General features: G+C 60.2%; 2 protein-coding genes across 7 annotated transcripts in view; one reads left to right on the top strand and one right to left on the bottom strand.

Moving 5' to 3' along the window:
- Positions 1-19,079, bottom strand: part of SPPL2B (signal peptide peptidase like 2B) — a 49,434-nt gene extending 30,355 nt beyond the window's left edge. Inside the window, exons 1-4 of one of the 5 annotated variants that reach the window (XM_049708538.1) lie at positions 18,973-19,079; positions 10,756-10,849; positions 10,190-10,578; positions 7,994-8,235 (exon numbers count right to left, since the gene is read on the bottom strand). In XM_049708538.1, the coding sequence (XP_049564495.1) occupies positions 7,994-8,041 (48 nt within the window). In that variant the 5' untranslated portion in view covers positions 8,042-8,235; positions 10,190-10,578; positions 10,756-10,849; positions 18,973-19,079. Of the gene's footprint in view, positions 1-7,993; positions 8,236-10,189; positions 10,850-12,432; positions 12,570-13,670; positions 13,801-18,972 lie in introns of those variants that run through there. The other 4 variants (XM_033416795.2, XM_049708537.1, XM_033416792.2 and 1 more) reach the window with 4 other exon arrangements.
- LINGO3 (leucine rich repeat and Ig domain containing 3) lies at positions 316-20,747 on the top strand. 2 transcript variants are annotated; one of them, XM_049708540.1, is made up of 3 exons: positions 316-418; positions 7,012-7,240; positions 12,015-20,747. In XM_049708540.1, exon 3 carries the CDS (start codon positions 12,061-12,063, stop codon positions 13,837-13,839), a length of 1,779 nt encoding a protein of 592 aa, XP_049564497.1. In that variant the 5' UTR covers positions 316-418; positions 7,012-7,240; positions 12,015-12,060; the 3' UTR covers positions 13,840-20,747. The 2 variants fall into 2 exon arrangements, with proteins under 2 accessions (XP_049564497.1, XP_049564498.1); XM_049708541.1 differs by lacking the exon at positions 316-418 and having other exon boundaries at positions 5,529-7,240.
- Positions 20,748-21,102: the final 355 nt, after the last annotated feature.

Raw genomic sequence — 21,102 nt, forward strand, 5'->3', positions numbered from 1 at the left:
CGTTCCCTGCACCGCAGCCTCTGCAGACCCACCAAAGCCATGGCCACAGGGGTGGCCCTCACTCGCGCCACCGCCTCGGGTGCGCACCGAGCGGCAGGCGCTCCCGGGTCCTGGACGCCCTGCCCTTCCCCCGCCCGCCGCCCTGGCGCCAAGTCCCGGCACCTGCGCGCACGTGTCCTCGCGCCCCGCAGCGCCGCACACCTGCCTGCGGTCGGGTCACCGCGCACCCCAGCCGACGGGCCGCGCGCACGTCCGAGCGCAGTCCCACTTGCCCCCGCACCGCGCGCCGTGGAGGGCGGCGGCGGGCACGCGCCGGCGGCGGCGCGCACGGTGGACCCGGGAGGTGGCGGCTGCTCTTGTCGGCTCCGGGCGGCCCCCGCGCCGCAGCCCGCGCCCTGTCCGCGGCGGAGCCGCCCAGGTGAGTGGCCGCGCCGGACCCCGAGACCCCGCTGCGCCTGCCCTCCGCAGCCCGCCCCCCCGAGCCCCCACCCTCGCCCGGGGACCACTCTCACTGAGCGCCCCTTCCGGGCTCATTGCTCCTCGCCAGGCCCCCAGCGCTCCCCCTGGAAACTTTGGGGGGCCACTCCCCATGCTGGGGTCCCCCTGTTCCTCCCCTGGGGCGCCGAGGAGCAGGGAAGCAGATGGGCTTCTCTCTGGGGCAGTGGGTACGCCTGGGGGGATGCGCCCCCTTCCATGAGGGGAAGGAAGGGGGACTGGCTGGGTCTGGGGGTGGACGACTGTCGGGATGGTAGCGTCAGCCCCAAGCCTTCCTGCCCTCCCCTCCAGCGGGGTCTGGTCCAGCCTAGGGGGTGCCGAGCTGCCAGGAAGGAGAAGGAAGCGTTTGGGGTCCACACCAGGACCTGCTGCATCCCTGGGGCTGGGGACAGCTCAGCCGGGTGGGAGGGATTTGGGAGCACAGAGCCGAGCCCCCTGCACTTAGGGCCTGTGTCCAAGCAGCAGCAAGGATGGGGTCGGGGGAGCTTCTCTCCATCCCGTGAGGTTGGGCATAGGTGCCCCCCAGGGCCTCTGGGGCCAGGCCTGGGAGGCCACTGAGCCCCATTCAACAAGTTGGGGGGGGACAGCACCTTATGCCTTGCCTGATCTGGGTGCAGGAAAGGACCCGGTCCTTATTTTTGAGACTGCCTTATGACTGGTTTTTTCAACACGCGCCCCAGGCACTGACAACACAGGCCCCCCGGCCCCCCAGTTCTGAGGAATCAGAACTTCTGGGGTTTGTGCCCCAGAACCTGCATTTTTAACAAGCAGTGCCTGGTGAATCATGTTTGTACAGAGATGGTTGCTGGTGGGGGCATGGGGAGGGGGTGTCTGCTGCAGTATGGCAGCAGCACAGGGACCATCTGGGGCTCAATGGGGGAACTTTCAGGCACAGCAGGGCTCTGAAACCTGGAGCAACCCAGGAGGGCTCCCTGGAGGAGGTGTGGAGGCTGGGAAGGCTATGGTGTGTGAGTGCCCAGAGGTGGAGGACACAGGGTCTCTGTGGATGAGACTGGTGAAACCAGGTGGAGACAAGCGGGGAGAGGTCTGGGGCCGTCGGGCTGCGGGTATACTGCCTTGCCCATTCCCCACTGAGCCGGAGTGGCAGCCATCTGAGACAGGATCTGAGCTGGAAGACCCCGTGGGCCCACCCCATAGGCTTCCCCCGCAGATGCAGCTCCTCCGCTCTACCTGGATGGCGTGGGGAGATGGGAAGGGGACGCCCAACCACGGGCCGAGGGCTCAGTAGGGCTAAAGCCAGCTGTCCTCGGCCTGCTTCTCTGTTCCCCGTCCCATCCGGTGACTTCTGGCAAAGGACAGCCCCTCTCTGAGCTCCAGGTTTGAGATGGACATCAACACGGGATGTAATAAATGGAGGTGCGTTGCACCCCCGGCATGGGGCTGCCATGAGGTAGGTGCTCTGAGACCGTGGGGCAGCCATGATCGTCCTCGCTGGTACCCAGCAGCTCCGCCTTGCACCTGCTCGGCCTCAGTTGATCATCTGTAGAATGGAGGTGGCTGCGCCTAGCCACCCCCGCGTGATGCCTGGGATCCGAAGGTGCCTTGCCGAGTGGGAATTACAAAGCAGATCTTAGGCGTCAACTTGATTTCTCTTCCCACAGTGCTGTCATTCTTGGGCTCCCCTGAGTCACCACCTAGTCACCAGGTAGGGAGCCTCTTGGAGAACTCTCCGAGCAAAGCTGGTCCTGGGTGGGCCCGGGCGAGCCGCCCACCACCCCATGTCAATCCTGGGCCTCTTAAGAGGGCCGTCCATCCACCCTCCAGTAGGGCTCTGGGATTCAGTGGAAGGGAGCTGGCATCAGACCCGGGTTCAAATGTTGACTCTCAAGCGGAGTGCTGCCAGGAGAGCTGAGGACCACTCTCACCCTCAGTCTCCTTTTCTCCGAGTGGGCGTCGTTATTCTCCCCCCTCGGGGCTCGGCCGGGCTCGTGGCTGAGCGGCCGTGCTATACAGCGGGCATTCAAAACGTGGTTCCAGATCTAGAGGCCTCCCCTGCAGAGGGCGGTCCACAGCCCCCCTGCACAGGCTGGCAAGGAAAGTGGGTCGGGAGGCCCCCAGCCCCCCGAAGGTTTAACAGGGACTAAGGGCAGCTGGAGGCTAATTAGGGCTTAATGAATTGTCATGGATCAAAGTCCCGGGAGGGCCCGGATCTAGGCCGAAGGATGCACCAATCCTGAGGGGTCGGCAGTGCGTCCCCAAAAGCAGGCCTCAGGGGGCCGGGCGCTGAGTCGGTCCAGCCGCTGGAAGAGGGAACGCTTTGAGGACCTGCCAGCCGCACTGCCCTTGCTCCCTCTGGCCCCAGTTGTGGCCCCAGGGACAGAGGGGCTGGCTGCAACCATCTATTCCCCCCGCCCCTGCCCTCCTGGTGGGTTCAGCTGCTGCCTGCAGGAGGGGCCTGGCTCAGCCTTGCTCAAGGGCGTGTTCAGCATCCCCCAGCCTGAGAGGGGTCGGGAGGATGAGTCCCATGTGGCCTGTCGGGGGCAAAAGCTGGCTCAAGATAGAAGGGATGGGAGGGGGAGGGACCCTGGCCAGGAGGGAAGGAGGAAGCTAGCCACCTGGCCAGGACCCCTGGGGCTGGGCTGCCTCTGCTCCAGGGGAGGGGCCCCGGCAACCCCAGCCCCCTCGGCTTAAGAACTTCCTGGTAAATTTGGGTAAAGGACAGCTTGGGGCGAAGGGGAGGAGGGGTCTCCATTTCCCAGGTCCTGCCTGGACGGACAGATTTCGGGCTCCTCCCCCGGGGTAGGTCCCTGCACTGCAGTTGAGGCTGATGGCAGACCCTGAGGGGAGCTCGGCCCCCTCCACCTTCCAGCCCGCAGAGCAAGCACACAGCTCTGGGGAGGCCTCCACCCACCTCCTCTTCAAATCTGCAAAGACCCTGCGTGAGTCTCCTGAGGTTGCTGCCACAAATCACCACAAACCTAGTGCTGAAACCACACACATTGATTCTCTGACAGTCCTGGGGGTCAGGAGTCCGACTGGGGTCTCACGGGGCTGAATCTAGGTGTGGGCAGGGCTGGTCCTTCCGGAGGCTCCAGGGCAGCATCGGTTCCCACCTTTTCCAGCTTCTAGAGGCGCCGCACCCCTGGCTCGCGGCCCCTCCTGCATCCTCACAGCCAGCAGCGCAGCATCTCCCATCTCTCTCTGCCTCTGACCCTCCCGCCTCCCTCTTATAAGGACTCTGGGATGACAGTGGGCTCCCTGGGGGATCCAGGGTCCTCCCGGTCTCAGGGTGAACTGTTCAGCATCCTTAATTTCATCCCCCTTTGCCACATGAAGTAACACTCGCAGGTTCCAGGGATCAGGTCGTGCGCGGGCATCTTTGGATGGGGCGTTGTTCTGCCGACCACAGACCACCACCTGCCCCGTTTTCTCTCCGTAGCCCTGTCCACACGTGGCCTCTGTTTTACTCCTCCTGTTTATCACCCGTGGATGAGTGGCAGGGATTCAGTCCATGTTGCTGTTTCCCTCAAAGAGCAGCGCCCGGCACACAGAAGGTGCCCATTCAGTACTTGTTGAATGAATGAATAAATGAATGAACAGATGAGGCGAGGACTTGGCCGAGAGCAGAACAAGGCCTAGGACTCGGGGCGCCCGACCCCAGCCGGCACCCAGTGGAGACTTCTCTGAAGGTGCCCAGGTTATAAAGTACCTTCTCTCTGACTCCTCACCTGCCACTCCGTCAGCCCCGGGAGGCGGCTGTGAGTCACATGAGTCCCTTTTGCAGAAGAGGAAGCTGCGGCTCAGGGCCTTAAAAGTCTCTTCCAGGGCGGTCGGGGGCGGGCTCCGACGGGGACCCCGAAGAGCTCATCCTGGTGCGGGATTTCGCTGATTCTCTGCTTCATTCGTTGGATTTTTTTTTTTTTTTTGCGGTACGCGGGCCTCTCACCGCTGCGGCCTCTCCCGTCGCGGAGCACAGGCTCCAGACGCGCAGGCTCAGCCTCCATGGCTCACGGGCCCAGCCGCTCTGCGGCATGTGGGATCTTCCCGGACCGGGGCACAAACCCGTGTCCCCTGCATCGGCAGGCGGACTCTCAACCACTGCGCCACCAGGGAAGCCCCTCGTTGGATATTCTTGGGTCCTCTGAGCACCCAGCTCTGTGCGTGTTGGTGATGGGGGGTAGAAAGAGGACTAACGTGGTCCCCGCCCTTGGGACAGTGCTGTCCAGGCAGGAGACACAAGTTTCCAGCCTCAGATGATGTGGGGTGACAGGGCCAGAACACACACAGCCAGACGCATCTTCAGACTCCAGCTCAGATACGTCCTGCTCCTGCCCCAGATCCCCCCATGACTCCCCCGCACTCTCAGAATCAAGTCCCAACACCTCACTGTGGGTTCAGAGCCCTGCGTGGTTCCACCCTTGCCAACCCCGACCCCCCAGATCCAAACTCAGACGCACCCTGAGCCTCCAGCCGCAACCCCCCTTTCTGTCCTCCGCGCACCAGCCTATTCCCACCCCAGGGCCTTTGCCCCAGTGGATCCCTCCACCCAGAACACCATTTCCCGGCCTTCCACCTGCTCACTCCTGCCCGCCGTTCATGACTCAGCTCAGACAGGCCTTCCCGGCCATGCTGGACAAAGCATCAGACCAGATAACAGACCCCCACGATCTACTTCATGGATGTGTTTGCACGTCTTGCCTGTTTGCCCACCCGACCCGATGCTCAGTGAGAGAAGCCAGACACAGAAGGACACACAGGGTGTGATTCCATGGATGGGAAACGTCCGGAACAGGCAGATCCACAGACACAGAGGGTGGGTTCCTGGTTGTCAGGGACTGGGGGAGGGGGGAGGGGGTGAGTGCTCATGGGGACGGGGCTTCTTCTGCGGGTGATGGAATGTTCTGGAATTAGAGGTGATGGCTGCACATATATGTGAAAGTACTAAAAAAAAAAACACTGGCCACTTGAAATGGGAAAAAAAGGCCCCAAGGAAGGCCCCCAGCACCCATGCTTGCACAGCAACCACGCAGCACTGTTCAGAGAGAGAGGGGGAGTCCTGGAGTGTGGCCAGGGTGGGATTTGCCCCTCGCTGGGGAGAAGAGATGGGAAGGTTCTCGGCCACCAGCCCCGAGGCTCTGGCTCCTCTGTGTGGAAAATGAGGGGGGGTGGCCCTGGGTGTCCAGGGGGTCTGGTCTGCAGCACACTCGGCATGAACAGCTCTCAGTCCACGTGGCGAGCAGTTTTTCCCACATCAACAGTCACATGGGGACTTAGCCCCAACACGGCTGCACCGCAGCCCAGGAAGGGCCAGGCTGGCCCCCAGGGCCTCCTCCACCCTTGGCCACAAGCCACGTGCTTGCTGACCATGGCGTGGGGGGAGGGAGCCTCGCTCTGCCAAGGGCAGCCCCGGGGCCTCACAGTTCTGCCCGGCTGGCACAGGGCAGGCTCCTGGGTCTGCAGAGCTGGTGGAAGTCAGGGTCCCACGAGGATGGGCTCCCACCGCCCCGACCCTGGGAGAACTGTGGGAAGACTGGGTGTGGAGTCCTGGATTCGAGTCTTACATCTGCTTCTCACCTGCTGTGTGGCCCTGGGCAAGTCACTTCCCCTCTCTGGGCCTCTGCTTCCCCAACTATAACACAGGCTGATGATCAGCCTGTCTCCTCCTGGGGCAGCCACTGGATGCCTGCTCTGTGCCCAGCATCCTCTACGACCGACAGCGGGTCTCGCCCGGGCGATCCCGCCCCCCAGGGGGCGTGGGCGATGTCTGGGAACGTCTGTGGTTGTCACGACTGGGGGGCTCCTGGCGTCGATGGGGTGGGGGTCAGGGATGCTTCTCCACACCCCCCAGGGCCCAGGACGGCCTCCCACAGAGAATGATCCAGCCCCGGAAGTCAGCGATGCTGAGGGACCTCACACAACCCCAGTGCATTCTGAAGGTGGGGACGCTGAGCCCTGAAAAAAGCAGGGTGTCTGTTGAACGGTGGGGGGTGAGCTGGAGCCCATGCTGACAGGAAGAGGGTTTGGAGTGGGCTGATGGTGGCCTGGCGGTGGCAGAGATGCAGAGCATGGTGGATCTGGGACATGTTTGGAGGTGGAGCTGACAGCACCTGGTGATGGATTGGCCGGGGGTGTGAATGAGGAGCTGCCAGGGGACGGGTGACGTCGGGACACTGCGGGGCCTCCGGGTGATGTCGGGATGTGGCTGGTCCCCAGGGCTGGAGCTCAGGAGAGACACAGGGTCAGGAGTCATCAGTGAACAGATGGTACTTAGTCCTGGACGGACAGGGTGGCAGGTCCCTGGGGGTAAAAGGAGTGTCTGGAGGGCAGGTGGTGACCTTGACCGCCCTGTGGGTGTCACCTCCCCCGAGGCCCCTGCCTTAAGGAGGAGGGAAGGGGCAGAGAAGGTGTAGCATCAACACGGACCTGTCCACATGGCCTCATTTTACCACCCAGCACGGCCCCCCTGAGTGGCCTTTGCCAGACCTGTCCCTCCCACCCCCCGCCTGCCCTTCCCACCACCGTTCACAGCCGGCTGGCCTTCTCACCACCTTTCAGGAAATGGACCCGATGCCCTAAAAACGTAGCAGCAAAAGCAGGACTGGAATCCAGACCCCCACCCTAATTGGGACCTGGGATCCTGGCCTTCTAACCCCACCTCAAGGCCCAGGCCTCCACGCGAGGAAACAGGCCCAGAGAGGGTGACTCACTTGCTCAGGGCACCCAGCCCTCCACCGAGACCACCCTCCCGCGAGCTCTCCCGCTTCCCAGTCCAGCCAACGTCGAGGTAAGTGAATGAACAGGGTTGCTAGAGACAGAGTCAAGTCCCCGCTGCTCCCTCGCCCAGACCAGACCTTTCCACAGTGGAGGGGGAGGCATCACAAGCTCCAGCCCAGCTGCGAGTCCACCCACCCCACACAGAGATGACAGGCCCATGCTGGGGGGAGAGGTTATAGCTCACAAACTGGGTCACAGCTGGAGCAGACCCCGCTGGGCGCCAAGGACCAGCTATCCTCTCATCCCGGGAGCAGTTACAGCGCGAGTGCTCCGAGGGCGCCCCCGGACTTGCTCCCTTTGACAGGCGAGGTTCAGAGAGGGCGCACTTTTCATTAGAGGTCACACAGCGCGTCAGAACCGAGGTCTCTGCCGGCCTTTCTGTGACTGTGTCACAGTGGCTGTGCCCTGGCCGTGCTGGCCTCTTGTCACTTAAGTACTTCCTTCCTGATACTGTTCTGTGACAACTATTTTTTTTTTAATTCTTTCCAATTAAAAAAAAAAAAATTAAGTTTGTAAAAAGTCCACCTTCCTCTCTCTGCAGCGCCCGACCCCGGACTCCGTGGCTGAATGGCCCAGTCCTGCTGCCTGCCCCCCCGCCCCGCCCCACTTGGCTCCCTTTCTCCCTCCCTAAGTCTTTGTATGAATGTCCCTTCCTTGGCAAATTAGATCATTGCAATCCCCTCAACACCCCCTTCGCCCTTTTCCTGGATTTATTTCTCTCCACTTACGGCCACCTAAGGTGGGAGAGAGTGTATTTACTTACCTCTTTTATTATCCGTGGGCTCCAAGAAAGCTGACCCCTTTGTCTCATGCACGGTGTGTCCTCAGCACGTGGAAAATGCCTGGCACAGTAGATGTTTGTTGACTGACTGATGGACGGAATCAACGAATGAGAGGAGACCAGTGTTACAGGATCTCTGCAGGTGACGATGAAAACAGGTCCAGCAAAAACAGAGCCATATTTTGAATTCTAGCTGAATGAACTGCCAGGACCCTCTCCTGCCTCTGTTAAAAAAAAAAAATTAGCGAGTGTTACAGGGTGTAGCACCACCCCACCTCACTCCGAGACTATCCCCTGCCACCTCTGACGTGCGGTGTGAACCTGAGCGGGTGACTTATGTTGCTTTGAGCCTCAGTGTTCCCATCTGTAAAGTGGGCATGACCCACCCCTGTGAGGTTGTTGTGGAAATTAAATGGGCCGATCCACGTAGAGCCTTAGCCCAGGGCTGGCCCAGAGCAGAGCCTATAGCAGAGTTTGCCTTTTTTTTTTTTGCGGTACGCAGGCCTCTCACTGTTGTGGCCTCTCCCGTTGCGGAGCACAGGCTCCGGACGCGCAGGCTCAGCGGCCATGGCTCACGGGCCTAGCCGCTCCGCGGCATGTGGGATCTTCCCGGACCAGGGCACGAACTCATGTCCCCTGCATCGGCAGGCGGACTCTCAACCACTGCGCCACCAGGGAAGCCCCCAGAGTTTGCCATTTTGATGAAGATGATGATAATGATGAAGATGATGTTTCCAGTCCAGGAATAAAGACCAGCTTTGAACAGGGTTTAAGGTGCATTTCAGAGAGCCTGGGGGGAGGGGAGGGGTAGTTTAGTGCAGAGAGTCACCAGGGAAGTGACACTGGGGGCGAGACCCAAATAAAGTCAGGGAGAGAGCCATGAAGGGACAGTGGTCTGGGTCTTGCACAGCCCGTGCAAAGGCCCTGGGGCAGGACCATAGCAGGCATGTTGGAGAAACAGCGAGGAGGCCTGTGGGGCTGGAGCAGAGAGAGCGAGGGGGAGAGAGGGAGGAGGGGAAGGCAAGGAGAGGCCGGGTGCGTGAAATTCTCTCCTGCAGAAGGCACAATGCAGGCAGCTCTGCCCCCACAAGGAGTCTGTTTGGGGGGCTGAACAATACCAGCCATTTCCTTCTTGGGGCAGAGCCAGGGAGGGCCTTGCTCCTCCAAAGCAGACTGCTGAGGAGCTGTGCCCCATCCCCGGCTGGGGGACCGTTATCCCTTGACCACAGGGAGCGGCCTGGGCTGGGCTGGCGACCTGGGAGTGACCTCAGAGCCCCTTTAACGTAGAAAAGAGACAGCTGAACAGGGAACCATCAATTCTGACTGTCATGTCCCCTCCTGGGACACGGCCTCTCCACATGCTCTCCAGGGCAACTACACGGGAGAGAATGACCTAGAAAAAGAGCCTGGGAAAGAAGTTTGCCTCAGGGAAGGATTATGTTCCCTGCAACGCCCAGGTCGGGATTAAGGACAGTTGCAGTGGGAAGGCACGACCAGATGCCTCTCACTCCCTCCCTCTGCCTCCCTGCTGGGTTTCCCAGCCGGGGACAGGGAGCTAAGACCCGTGACCTCCTGGAGGCCAGGGGCGCCTCGGTTTCCTCATGATGTGACCACACTCTCCACTATGGCAACTCCCTTCCCGCCACTCACAGTGCTGTCCCGAACGGTGTGTGAATTCCCAGGTGTTTCAGGGGCACCTGCGCTTGTGTTTATGTGCCCGCCCAAATCAAGAACTGAGTTTGGTGTTTGGTTTTATTTTGCCACGAAGAGGATTGTGCTGTCTGTGACTGTTTGGCAACCTTGCTTCCCCCTGGCCTCCTGTAGAACTACACCTCAGCCAGCTTTCCTTGTGGGTACATTTGAATCTCCCAGCCTTCCACAATAACCATAGATTATGGCTTATTGGATCCCCTATTGATGGGTGCTAAGGTTAGTTCATTTTTCCTCCATGTAACTAGATCTCAGCTCTCTTTTTCTACTGAGTACATACAGATCTCCTTGACTCCACAGCAGGCACAGACCCCAGTTTATTTAACTAATCCCGTATTGATGGACACTTAGGTTAGTTTGGGGATTTTTATTCACCCCCCCCCCATATAACTACATCACTGTCTTTCTTCACTGGTACATACAAGTCTCCCTGTGTTCCACAGCGGGCACGGACCACAATTTATTTACCTGATCCCCTATTGATGGATATCTAGGTGAGTCCCAGTTTTTGCTGTTCCAAACGACCCTGCAGCAAACCTCCTTGTTCACCCTGCTCCCACGTGTGAGTTTTTCTTACGGATCCGTGGATATTCCGTCAGGTCTTGTAGCTGCCACGATGAAATACCACAAACATGGTGGCTTAAAACAACAGAAAGTTCTTCTCTCTGTTCTGGAGGCCAGACGTTCAAAATCAAGGTGTCAGCAGGGCTGTGCTTCCTCCAGAGATTCTAGGCGTGGATCCTTGCCTGCTTTTTCCAGGTTCTGATGGTTACTGGCACTCTTTGGTGTCCCTTGGCCTATAGATGCATCACTCCAGTCTCTGCCTTTGTTGTCACGTGGCCACCTTCCCTGAGTGTCTGCATCAAAATTTCCCCTTTTATAAGGACACCAGTCATTGGATCAGGGCCCACCCTGCTCCAGTATGACCTCATCTTAAATTGATGACCCCTGCAAAATACAAACTCTCCCCCCAGTGACGTATGGTTCACCTCTGGCATTAAGTTACTCAGGGCTCTGTGTGTGTTAATGCTCACTTAAAATTCCCGAAAGGGCCCAGGAAGGCTGGAGCTGGCCACACCGCTGTTTAGCAGATGAGAATCTACAGCCTGGGTCTTTGCCGAGCCGGGCCTGCGGGAACAGTGAGGAAACAGGCAGTAAGCATGTGTCAGGGGTGGTCAGGGGATGCCTGGGGGCTTCAGCTGCTAAGATGCTGAAAATAGGTGCCTGGCCAACGGAGCAGCACCCTCAGGCTGCCATCTGCTTATGCCCTCCCCACCCCCACCCACCTTGGCCCCGGGATCCGGGCTGCAGCCCAGCAGAGTGCGGGGACAGGGGGTGGAGGGCCAGCTGGCTGCCAGGAGAGATGGAGCAACTCGGAAGGCGCAGATGCAAAGGCCCAGGCGTGTTGGCATCTGTCCCTCCGGGCCTCCCCAGCCACATCATCCAGCCTCCGTGAACCCTCCAGTGCATCTCCCACTCCCCACCCCCATTCATTGTACTCCTAGCCTCACCAGCCACTCCTTCAGCCTCAGGACCTTTGCACTGGCTCTTCCCCCAGCCTGGAACCCTCTTTCTGCAACACCCATGGGCCCTTTCCTGGTCATTCTTTGGGTCTGTATTAGCTTCCTGTTGCCAAACACAAAGTACCACAGACTGAGTGGCTGAAAACAACAGAAATCTATGCTCTCCCAGTTCTGGAGGCCAGAAGTCTGAAATCCAGGGGTCTCAGGCCATGCTCCCTCTGAAGTCTCCAAGGGAGGGTCCTTCCTGCCCCTCCCGACTTCTGGGGGCCCCCGCCATCCTTGGCTTGTAGGCGCATCCCTCCAACCTCTGTCTCTATCTTCATGCGGCCTTTTGCCCTCTGTGTGCATCTATGTGTGAGTCCAAACTTCCCTCTTATTATAAGGACATCAGTCATTGGATTCAGGGCCACCCTAATCCAATATAACCTTGTCTCAACTCACCACATCTGCAAAGACCCTATTTCCAAACGAGGCCCCCTTCCCACGTACCAGGGTTAGGACTTGAACGTTTCTTTTGGGGGAACACAGTTCAACCCAGCCCAGGGTCTCAGCTCAAATGTCACCTGTCCTGGTCTGAAGTCACCCCCTCCATGGACCCTGATTATCCATCCACACTGCTTCCTTACCCAGCCCTTGGGTAGACACCCCAGAGGGGGATCCCGGGTCCCACGGTGGATAATCGCTTCCTGAGCTAGCTACTAGGATGGGATGGGACGGGCCGGGGTGGCGGGATGGCGGGATACGGGTGCTAACGCTGCCCCCGCCCTCAGGTGCCCACGAGGATGGTGGCGCGGCCCTAGGCCCAGGCTCCGCACCATGACCTGCTGGCTGTGTGTCCTGAGCCTGCAGTTTCTGCTCCTGCCCGCGGCCCCGCCCCCCGCTGGGGGCTGCCCGGCCCGCTGCGAGTGTACAGTGCAGATGCGCGCGGTAGCCTGTCCCCGGCGCCGGCTGACCGCGGTGCCCGACGGCATCCCGGCCGAGACGCGCCTGCTAGAGCTCAGCCGCAACCGCATCCGCTGCCTGAACCCGGGCGACCTGGCCGCCCTGCCGCTGCTGGAGGAGCTGGACCTGAGCGAGAACGTGATCGCGCACGTGGAGCCCGGCGCCTTCGCCAACCTGCCGCGCTTGCGAGAGCTGCGCCTCCGCGGCAACCTGCTGAAGCTCATCCCGCCCGGCGTCTTCACGCACCTGGACAACCTCACGCTGCTGGACCTGAGCGAGAACAAGCTGGTCATCCTCCTGGACTACACCTTCCAGGACCTGCGCAGCCTCCGCCGGCTGGAGATGGGCGACAACGACCTGGTGTTCATCTCGCGCCGGGCCTTCGCGGGGCTGCTGGCGCTTGAGGAGCTGACCCTGGAGCGCTGCAACCTGACGGCGCTGTCGGGCGAGTCGCTGGGCCACCTGCGGGGCCTGGGCGCCCTGCGGCTGCGGCACCTGGCCATCGCCGCCCTGGAGGACCAGAACTTCCAGCGGCTCCCGGGCCTGCTGCACCTGGAGATCGACAACTGGCCCCTGCTGGAGGAGGTGGCCGCCGGCAGCCTGAGGGGGCTCAACCTGACCTCGCTGTCCGTCACGCACACCAACATCACCGCCGTGCCGGCCGCCGCCCTGCGCCACCAGGCCCACCTCACCTGCCTCAATCTCTCACACAACCCCATCAGCACGGTGCCGCGAGGGTCCTTCCGCGACCTGGTGCGCCTTCGTGAGCTGCACCTGGCTGGGGCCCTGCTGGCCGTGGTGGAGCCGCAGGCCTTCCTGGGGCTGCGGCAGATCCGCCTGCTCAACCTCTCTAACAACCTGCTGTCCACGCTGGAGGAGAGCACTTTCCACTCGGTCAACACGCTGGAGACGCTGCGTGTGGATGGGAACCCGCTGGCCTGCGACTGTCGCCTGCTCTGGATCGTGCAGCGCCGCAAGACCCTCAATTTCGACGGCCGCCTGCCGGCCTGCGCCACCCCAGCCGAGGTCCGCGGCGACGCGCTGCGCAATCTGCCGGACTCGGTGCTCTTCGAGTACTTCGTGTGCCGCAAGCCCAAGATCCGCGAGCGGCGGCTGCAGCATGTCACGGCGGCCGCGGGCGACGACGTGCGCTTCCAGTGCCGCGCCGAGGGCGAGCCGGCGCCCACCGTGGCCTGGGTGACGCCGCGCCACCGCGCGGTGACCGCCGCCAGCGCCGGCCGGGCGCGCGTGCTGCCGGGCGGCACGCTTCAGATCCGGGACGCGCGGCCAGGGGACAGCGGCACCTACACGTGCGTGGCCAGCAACGCGGGCGGCAACGACACCTACTTCGCCACGCTGAGCGTGCAGCCCGAGCCAGCCACCAACCGGACCCCGGGCGAGGGCCGCAACGACACGCAGGCGGCCGTGCGCTTTCCTCTGGACCTCACCACTATCCTGGTGTCTACCGCCATGGGCTGCATCACCTTCCTAGGCGTCGTCCTCTTCTGCTTCCTGCTGCTCTTCGTGTGGAGCCGCGGCCGCGGGCAGCACAAGAACAACTTCTCGGTGGAGTACTCTTTCCGCAAGGTGGACGGGCCCGCCGCGGCTGCCGGCCAGGGGGGCGCCCGCAAGTTCAACATGAAGATGATCTGAGAGGCCCCGGCCCACCTCCCGCGGCCCCCGCTGCTGCGCCTGCGCCAGAGGCCGCGTCTCCGTCTCCGCCCAAATCCACGCCAGCCCCTGGCTGGCCCATCTGACTACCACCTATGCATTTCCCGTAGGGGGCGGCCGCAAGCCGGCTCCTGGCACAACTTCCCCTTTTTTTGTAGAGACCCAACCACAGGACTGTTTTTTCATCAGGATGCATCTTTTGCAGAGTTTCTCAAGCGTTTTCTTAGGGTTTCACGCTGTCTTCCTGCCCCTCGTGTGGTCGCTGAGCTGGGCAGGGAGCGGAGGGTGCTCAGAGGCCCAGGGTCCCGGGCGTAAACAGCTCACACCTGGTGGAGATGGTCTACACCTGGTGGAGATGGTCTACACCTGGAACCCCACGGAGGTCACCAGGGGCACGTGAAAGCCCTCACTGTTCACACCTGCACACACACACACACACACCGCCCCCGTCCCTACACCAGAGCACACACGCACACCTGGAACATACAACCAGACGCACGGCTCCAGAGTGGAACACACACACCTCACACCCAGCTGACACTGAGCAGGTGTCCCAAGCTCCAGAGCTCACCAAGGGCACACAGGGCTCTGGGGAGAGAACAGTGCACACCTGGGCCAGGCAGCTCACACTTGGGACACATTTCAGCTCACACCCGGACAGTCAGCTCACACCCAACTCCCGCTCAGCTGGCCATCTTGGGGCAGATCTCAGGGGCTGCGCTACGGTCTCGCTGAGGAGGTCAGGCTCACCCTGAGGTGGTCCAGCACGCAGGATGGTCCCTGACCCGCTGGCCCAGATGCCCCTGCACCCAGACTCCTGCCCGCCAGGACCTGTTGGCCAAGCAGGGTGGGCTGCCCGCTAGGAGAAGCCATTCCCCTGGTTCCTCCCACCATCCCTCACAGCTGCCACCTGCTTCCTTGCTCTCACCACCCAGGAGGGACAGCCGTCCTGGCCCCTGGCCCAGGAGCATGGCTTCCAGGTGTCCCTCTCCAGCAGACCAGTTGGAGTGACCTTCAACCCCGAGTCTGCAGCACCCCTGCCCAGCCCCGTGGCCCATTGCTCACCTCGGGAAGGAGACCAGAGCGTGGACGGTTCTCAGGGTCCCTGTTATGGGCATGGAAGGGGCAGCGATGGGGAGAAAGGCCAGAACAAAGGTTCAAGCTACAGGGAGGCCTGGACCTAGGTCGTTGGGAGAAGGTGACAGAGGCACCTTGGTCTCTGCAATGTTGGGGCAGATCTTGGGCCAAAGAGTAGAGAGGGTCACAGGAAGACTGTAGCTCAGGTGAAAGAAGAGCTTCCCCAAGGTCACTGCCCTGTTGCTCCACAGCTAGTGAGTTCCCAGTCACTGGGGGTATGCAAGCAGGAGCTGAGGTTTTGCAGAAGTATTCAGATACCAGACAGGGACCATACATGACCCTGCCTCACCCAGCCTGGTCCTTGCCCCGACTCTCTACCTCGGCCAGACAACAGTTAGGGCATCACTTGGGGGAAAGGGCACAGGAAATTTTGTGTGGCCAGGCCCTGGGCAGAAGGGAGGTTAGACAGTATTCTCAAGGACCTTGTAAGAAGGTTCAAAGCCAGCTCTGTGCCCTCGCAGCTGTGTAATCTTTGTTGGCAACCGAGGACCACCTGGACCATTGGTGTCCACGTCTATAAAATGGGTCTGACGGTCAAACCTATTGCTACATACGTAGAGGCCAGGCCCGTGGACAAGCTTGGTGATTGACTTGGATTCTGGATCCCTCCAGATCTTTCTGAGATGAGCCAGAGAGAAAGCTGTCCCTCCTGGAAGTTTTGCACAAAGGATTCAGCCAGAAGGTGGAAGGGGCCCCTGGCCATTCTCCCTGGGCTGGAAGCATCGGGAGGCCCTGATCCCGCTTCAGCATGCACATGGGCCAACAGGGCTGTGTGGCAGGCTGCTGACCACAGCCAGCCAGGGTGGGGACCCCACCCAACCCCATTCATGGCAGGAAGTGAGTGAGGGCCGAATGGGGTGTCCAGCGGCCCTACACAGAGTCGAACAGAGTGGACTAGTTTTGTTCCCTTAGCATCCTCCTGACCTTGGTTGCCACGACAACACCGAGGGCCCCTCAAAACGACATCCAAGTGCCTTTACCATCATCAAGACAGGAGGGAGTATGTTCTCAGCAGTGTTAGGACTTATAGAATGTCAGCATATTGAGATCTCCCAGTCCCCTCTGCCCACCCCCTGTCCCAACATCAACCAAGACCCTTAGCCCCTGTCCCCCACCCCTACCCGGCTGTATTTGGTTGGAATCCAATAAAAATGAAACCAATTTAATAACAAACTTCAGGGTTTTTTAAAATTCTCATGGGAAGCATGGGGGCAGAAAGTAGGGGCTGCTGGGGGTCCCTGAGGGAGAGGCCTGGCTTCAGCACCAAAGCTGACCCTGAGTCATAGGGCATTTGTGGAGAATGACCCGTGTGATAAGGTTAGAGGTCACACTTCAGGAGTGCCCGTGCTGTTCCCAGCGCTGTCCCCTGTGCTGCCTGCATTCACTCCCCCATGAGCTGGGTCCTGTTATGACCCCATTTTACAGGTGGGCAAAGGGAGAGTCAAGTCCCCAGCTAGGGAGAAGCAGGGTGCTGAGAGGGACCAGTGGCACTGGGCTGTCCAGGGGAACTCTTGCCCTGAGCTTGGTCCAGGGGCGGAGCCAGCGGCAGGGAGGAAAGGAGAAGTGAGGTGCAGACTCCCTCCCTCCCTGCTGCGCCTCTGGAGCTGGCAGCTTCTCCCCCTGGGGCTTCCCCTGGCCAAGGGCAGCTGAAGGGGGACCCGCCCCGTTGGTGGCTAGAAACCCAAGGCGGGGCCCCGCAGAGGGATGTCTGTGGCCTCAGTGCTGTGTGGCCTGGGGGAAGTCGCTGCCCCTCTCTGTGCAGTGTGCTCATCTATAAACTGGAGGATTATGGTCGTCTTTTATGCAGGGAACTGTTTGAGCTTCCTATGGCCGCTGTAACAAAACTTAGTGGCTTACAACAACTGAGATTTATTATTTGACAGCTCTGGGGCTCAGAAGTCTAAAATGGATTGGCAGCTGGTCCTTCCCGAGGCTCCAGGGCAGCGTCGGTTCCCGCCTTTTCCAGCTTCTAGAGGCGCTGCATCCCTGGCTCGCGGCCCCACCTGCATCCTCAGAGCCCGCAGTGCAGCATCTCCCGTCTCTCTCTGCCTCTGACCCTCCCGCCTCCCTCTTATAAGGACCCTGGGATGACGCTGGGCCCCCTGGGAATCCAGGGTCACCCCCATCCTCATCTAATCAGCAACCTTCACTTCCCCCTGCCGTGCCACATAGCATATTCACAGGTTCTGGAGATGGACATCTTTGGGGACTGTAACCCTGCATGCCACAAAAAACTGAGGCATTTTTCTCAGAAATGCGAAGTCATGAGAAATTCGGGAGGATCTGGCATCCTGAGCCCTTGCTCAGGGCGATGCCAGGGATGCAGAGAGCCCGGCCCCAGCTCCTGCAGCGCTCCAAAAACACTTCTCGAATAAAAGAACAGCTTTACTATCTGCAGAGGGTTTGACCCTGATGTGGGGTGGCCGGCCAGGGCTGACACACAGGGGCCACTTTTCAGGGTGAGCTGAGGCAATCGGTCCCCATTTCTAGGCCTTAAGGGAGGACTGTCCATTGGGGCTCAGTGGGGTGGTAGGCACATTGGGGTGCTGAGCAGATGTCAGCTGGCATCTGCTCTCCTCCCCCACAAAGGGCCCCCAACCACTCCAAGGAGGGGTCATCTTGAGGTAGGCAGCGGGGTCCCTGGGCACCAGCTGCCCCCCACCCTGCCTGTCCTGGGTGGAGAAGTCCCCAGGGATGTCATTGCTTGTCCCAGCCTGGCCCTTCTGTCCACCCCCCAAACCCCACCTCAGGATCAGGCAAGTAAGGCACTGCCCTGGCATCCAGAACTCAGTCATCAAGATCAATATTCTACGAACAAAATTAATTCATGCCCCGAGTCCACAACCCTTTAGATAAAGACAGGATCCACTCTGCCTTGGCATGACCCTGCCTCACTCCCCACACCCGAATCCTGGCCCTGGTGCCAATAAAACTTTATTTACAAAAACAGCCGGCCAGCCCAAGGGCCATAGTTTGCAAATAAGATGTTTTTTTAATATTACATTATTATATTACAATGTTATTTATCTTGATTACTGGGTTGTTGTTTTTTTTTCAATCACGCTTTTAATGAAAAGATCATAAAATAACAGTTTCTCATCACTGTACATTAAGACTGCACACTTCTAAATGGAGAAATCGATGAACTGCTTTACTATGACACTTGAGGGTTGCATACCTGCAGCTATGACCTGAATTTATCCAAACTCTCGAGGGAAGTGAACTCGGTGTGATGACTGACTGTAGCGGTGGCCAGTACAGGGGTGCGATCACGGTCCCCCCTTCCTGGGAAGTGCGCGTAGCAGGACATGATCCCTCTTCCAGTTCCCGGTAAACAAAACAGCTATAACCCCATCCCTCGCCCTCCCCCTCGAGGTATTTGTGAATGGGCCAGTGCCCAACCTGGGGTCCCCCAACAGGGGAGGGGGAAAGCAAGTGATGGGTAGGGGACAAAGAGGTTCCCCTCAGCACCTGGCCCCCCCGGGGCCCCGCCAAGTGGAGGCGGGGAGCCCTGGGGATCCTCCCTGCCCTGAGTGAGGTCTGTTATGCAGCGTATTTGAGGTCAATAAATTACAGCAATAAACAGCAAGGTGAGGTGGGGGAGGGGTTCCTGGTAGAAAATTAAAGTGGGGTGACAAGCCCGGGGCAGGGTGGGTGGTCCTAGGCAGGGGGTCCCAGGCAGCCTCAGTCCCCACAGCTCACACCCACCCCCTGATTTGGAAGGTCAGACTGAGGTCAGGCCCCGCTCCACCACCCGCTCCTGGCATCGGGTTCACAGGTTCAGTGATGCCCAACCTGGCTCTGGGGAAGAGCAAGGGCCTTGGTCCCTGCAGGGGGCCGGCAAGGCTGGGATCCCTGGTCTGTTCTGAGGCCTGGTGCCTCTGCTTTCGTCCTCCCCCCACCCACCAAGCCAAGGCGACGGGACGGATGCGGCCACCTCTGCCCTGAACCCTGCCCTCCCGGCTGCCCAGGCCTCACCCCGACTCCGGACAGCCACGGGCAGCGCGGCCGGGGTCCCTGGTGGATCGCACTCCTGCACACGGCCAGTCCAGTGCATTCTGACGGGTGGGAGTCAGGGTAGCCCACAGCTGCGTGAGGTTCTGAAAGTCTGTCTGGGTCCAGATTGTTCGTTTCACAGGCTGAGGTGTGTGGCTATGCTGCGAGTCTGAGATTCGTATTTGCTTAAAGGTTCCTCTTTCCTTCTTTACCTTTTCTGCAATCCTGGAGGAGCCCCGGCGGCGGTGGGCTGGGTCTGGCGGGAGCGTGCAGTGGCGGAGCCCGGTCTGCCGCTCACTCGCCCCAAGTCTGAGAAATAAATACATTCGTCACTGCACAGACATTGATACAAAAACAACACTGTTCAGAGCGTTTGCGCCGTCCGTGCAATGTTTGCCCAGTGAGCCCCTCCCACGGCCGGGGTGGAGGTGGGGGTCCCCAGAGGGCGGTGACCCGCCGGAGCCCACGGAGCTGTGCAAAGTTCCAGGCTTTTTGGCGCGAGAGGGACCCTCACATCAACACACCCGAGGGTCGCAGGCAGAGCAGTGGGATGGGGGCGCACCTCCATCCCAAGGGCCCAAGCCCAGGCTCAGGTCCTGCGGCCACAAGTGACAGCCACCCCTGCTGTGCCAGCTGGCAGGACCGCCAGGGTCTGGCCAGGAGGCCTGGGGGGGAACAGCTGGGCTGGGAGAGGCCGGGCTGGGAGGAGGGCTCAGGGGCCTCCACGCCCGCCCCAGGGCCTACTCAGAAGGGGCTCCGGCGGAAGCTGGGATTCACTGGGACTGGCCTTTTATCTGCTGAGGTCTGAAACTGTAAAAGTTTATGTAAACAAACAATGAGATAAATATATTAGTATCTTTTTTTCTGAGCCCATTGAGGTTCCACACGCATTCAAGATGTGCTTGGTTTAAAAAATAGGTTTTGTGAATTTGGGTGTGAGCTTTTTTTCTTCCCCTTTTTTTTTGGTCGTTGTTTATCCTCTTTCCTCCATGACATCTGCTATTTTCTGTTTCCTGTTTCTCCAAAACATTCAGGAGTTCAGCGACTAAAGCAGAGAACTGTAAGCCGCCCTTTGGCCTCCAACAGCCTAATCTCCTGGTGAGGCTCTAACACACATCCACGCACACACTCACGAGCTCACACTCCGCATGAAACCAAAGGAAAAGGAAAGCAAAACCAAGTGTCGTGTTAACCCCGCCCGCCCCACAAACCCTTAAAGTCTTAAGTAGGAAACTAGTGTTTCGCTTTCTTGTTCAAATACAGAGAAGGCTCGATGTATGATATAATACTCAGGTGGGCACAACACTACATCGCACGAAGGTCGTCAAGTGAGGGCCTCTGCGCCCGGTCCCCGAAGCTCTGCCTTGAACCACCTGCTTCACCGGGGTCCATGCCCAGGGGCGTGTGTGCAGCTCCCGCTACAGACTTCTGTCGTGTGGCTTAAGTGCCGACGGCGTAGGGGGGTCGGGAGAGCAGAAGCGCTGCAGGGCCCCGCCCGACTTGCTGGAACACGAGTCCCCAGAGGGGAGAGGAGTGGCCGGAGGCCGGGGGCACCCCACGGGCTCAGCAGGGCCCCGCGTGGCCCTCGTGCCCTCACTCCCGATACCCACCACTCGGGTCCCTGAACTCAGGCTCTGGTTTCAGCTGGAGGGTCTCTGGAGGGGTGGAGGGTAGGGGTAGGGGATGACTCTGGAACTTTTTGGTCTGAACTTAAAGTAGAAAGAAATAAAAACCTGAAGCAAAATGAAGAAGATAAAGCCACTGGTCCAGCCCTGTGGCTGCAGCAGGCTGAGGACAGTGGGGCCGACCTCTCAACCTCGGCCTGGCCTTGCGAGCGCTGCTCTGGGCCCAGGGAGGTGTCTGAGGCTGGCAGGGAGCCCGAGGCGAGAGGTGAGGGTAGGGTGGGATTCAGGGCTGAGCCCATGGGTGGCAGCCAGCCTCCCCCTGCCGGTGGGTGGGGGAAGATGTACACACCCCTGTGGTCAGCCCCTCCGCACTGGTCAGGTAGGGGCTGCTGCTCTCCCGAGGTGAGGCTCTTGCAGGCCCAGGGGACAGGATGGGGGGTGGGTCTCACTGCTGCCCCATCCTGGCCTGGCCGGGAGCCACCAGGAA

The sequence above is a fragment of the Orcinus orca genome, chromosome 3 (assembly GCF_937001465.1).
Source record: "Orcinus orca chromosome 3, mOrcOrc1.1, whole genome shotgun sequence".
Lineage (NCBI taxonomy): Eukaryota > Metazoa > Chordata > Mammalia > Artiodactyla > Delphinidae > Orcinus > Orcinus orca.

Excerpts from the sequence above, each read along its gene's own strand:
- LINGO3 (XM_049708540.1), top strand. The coding sequence starts at position 12,061 with ATGACCTGCTGGCTGTGTGTCCTGAGCCTGCAGTTTCTGCTCCTGCCC.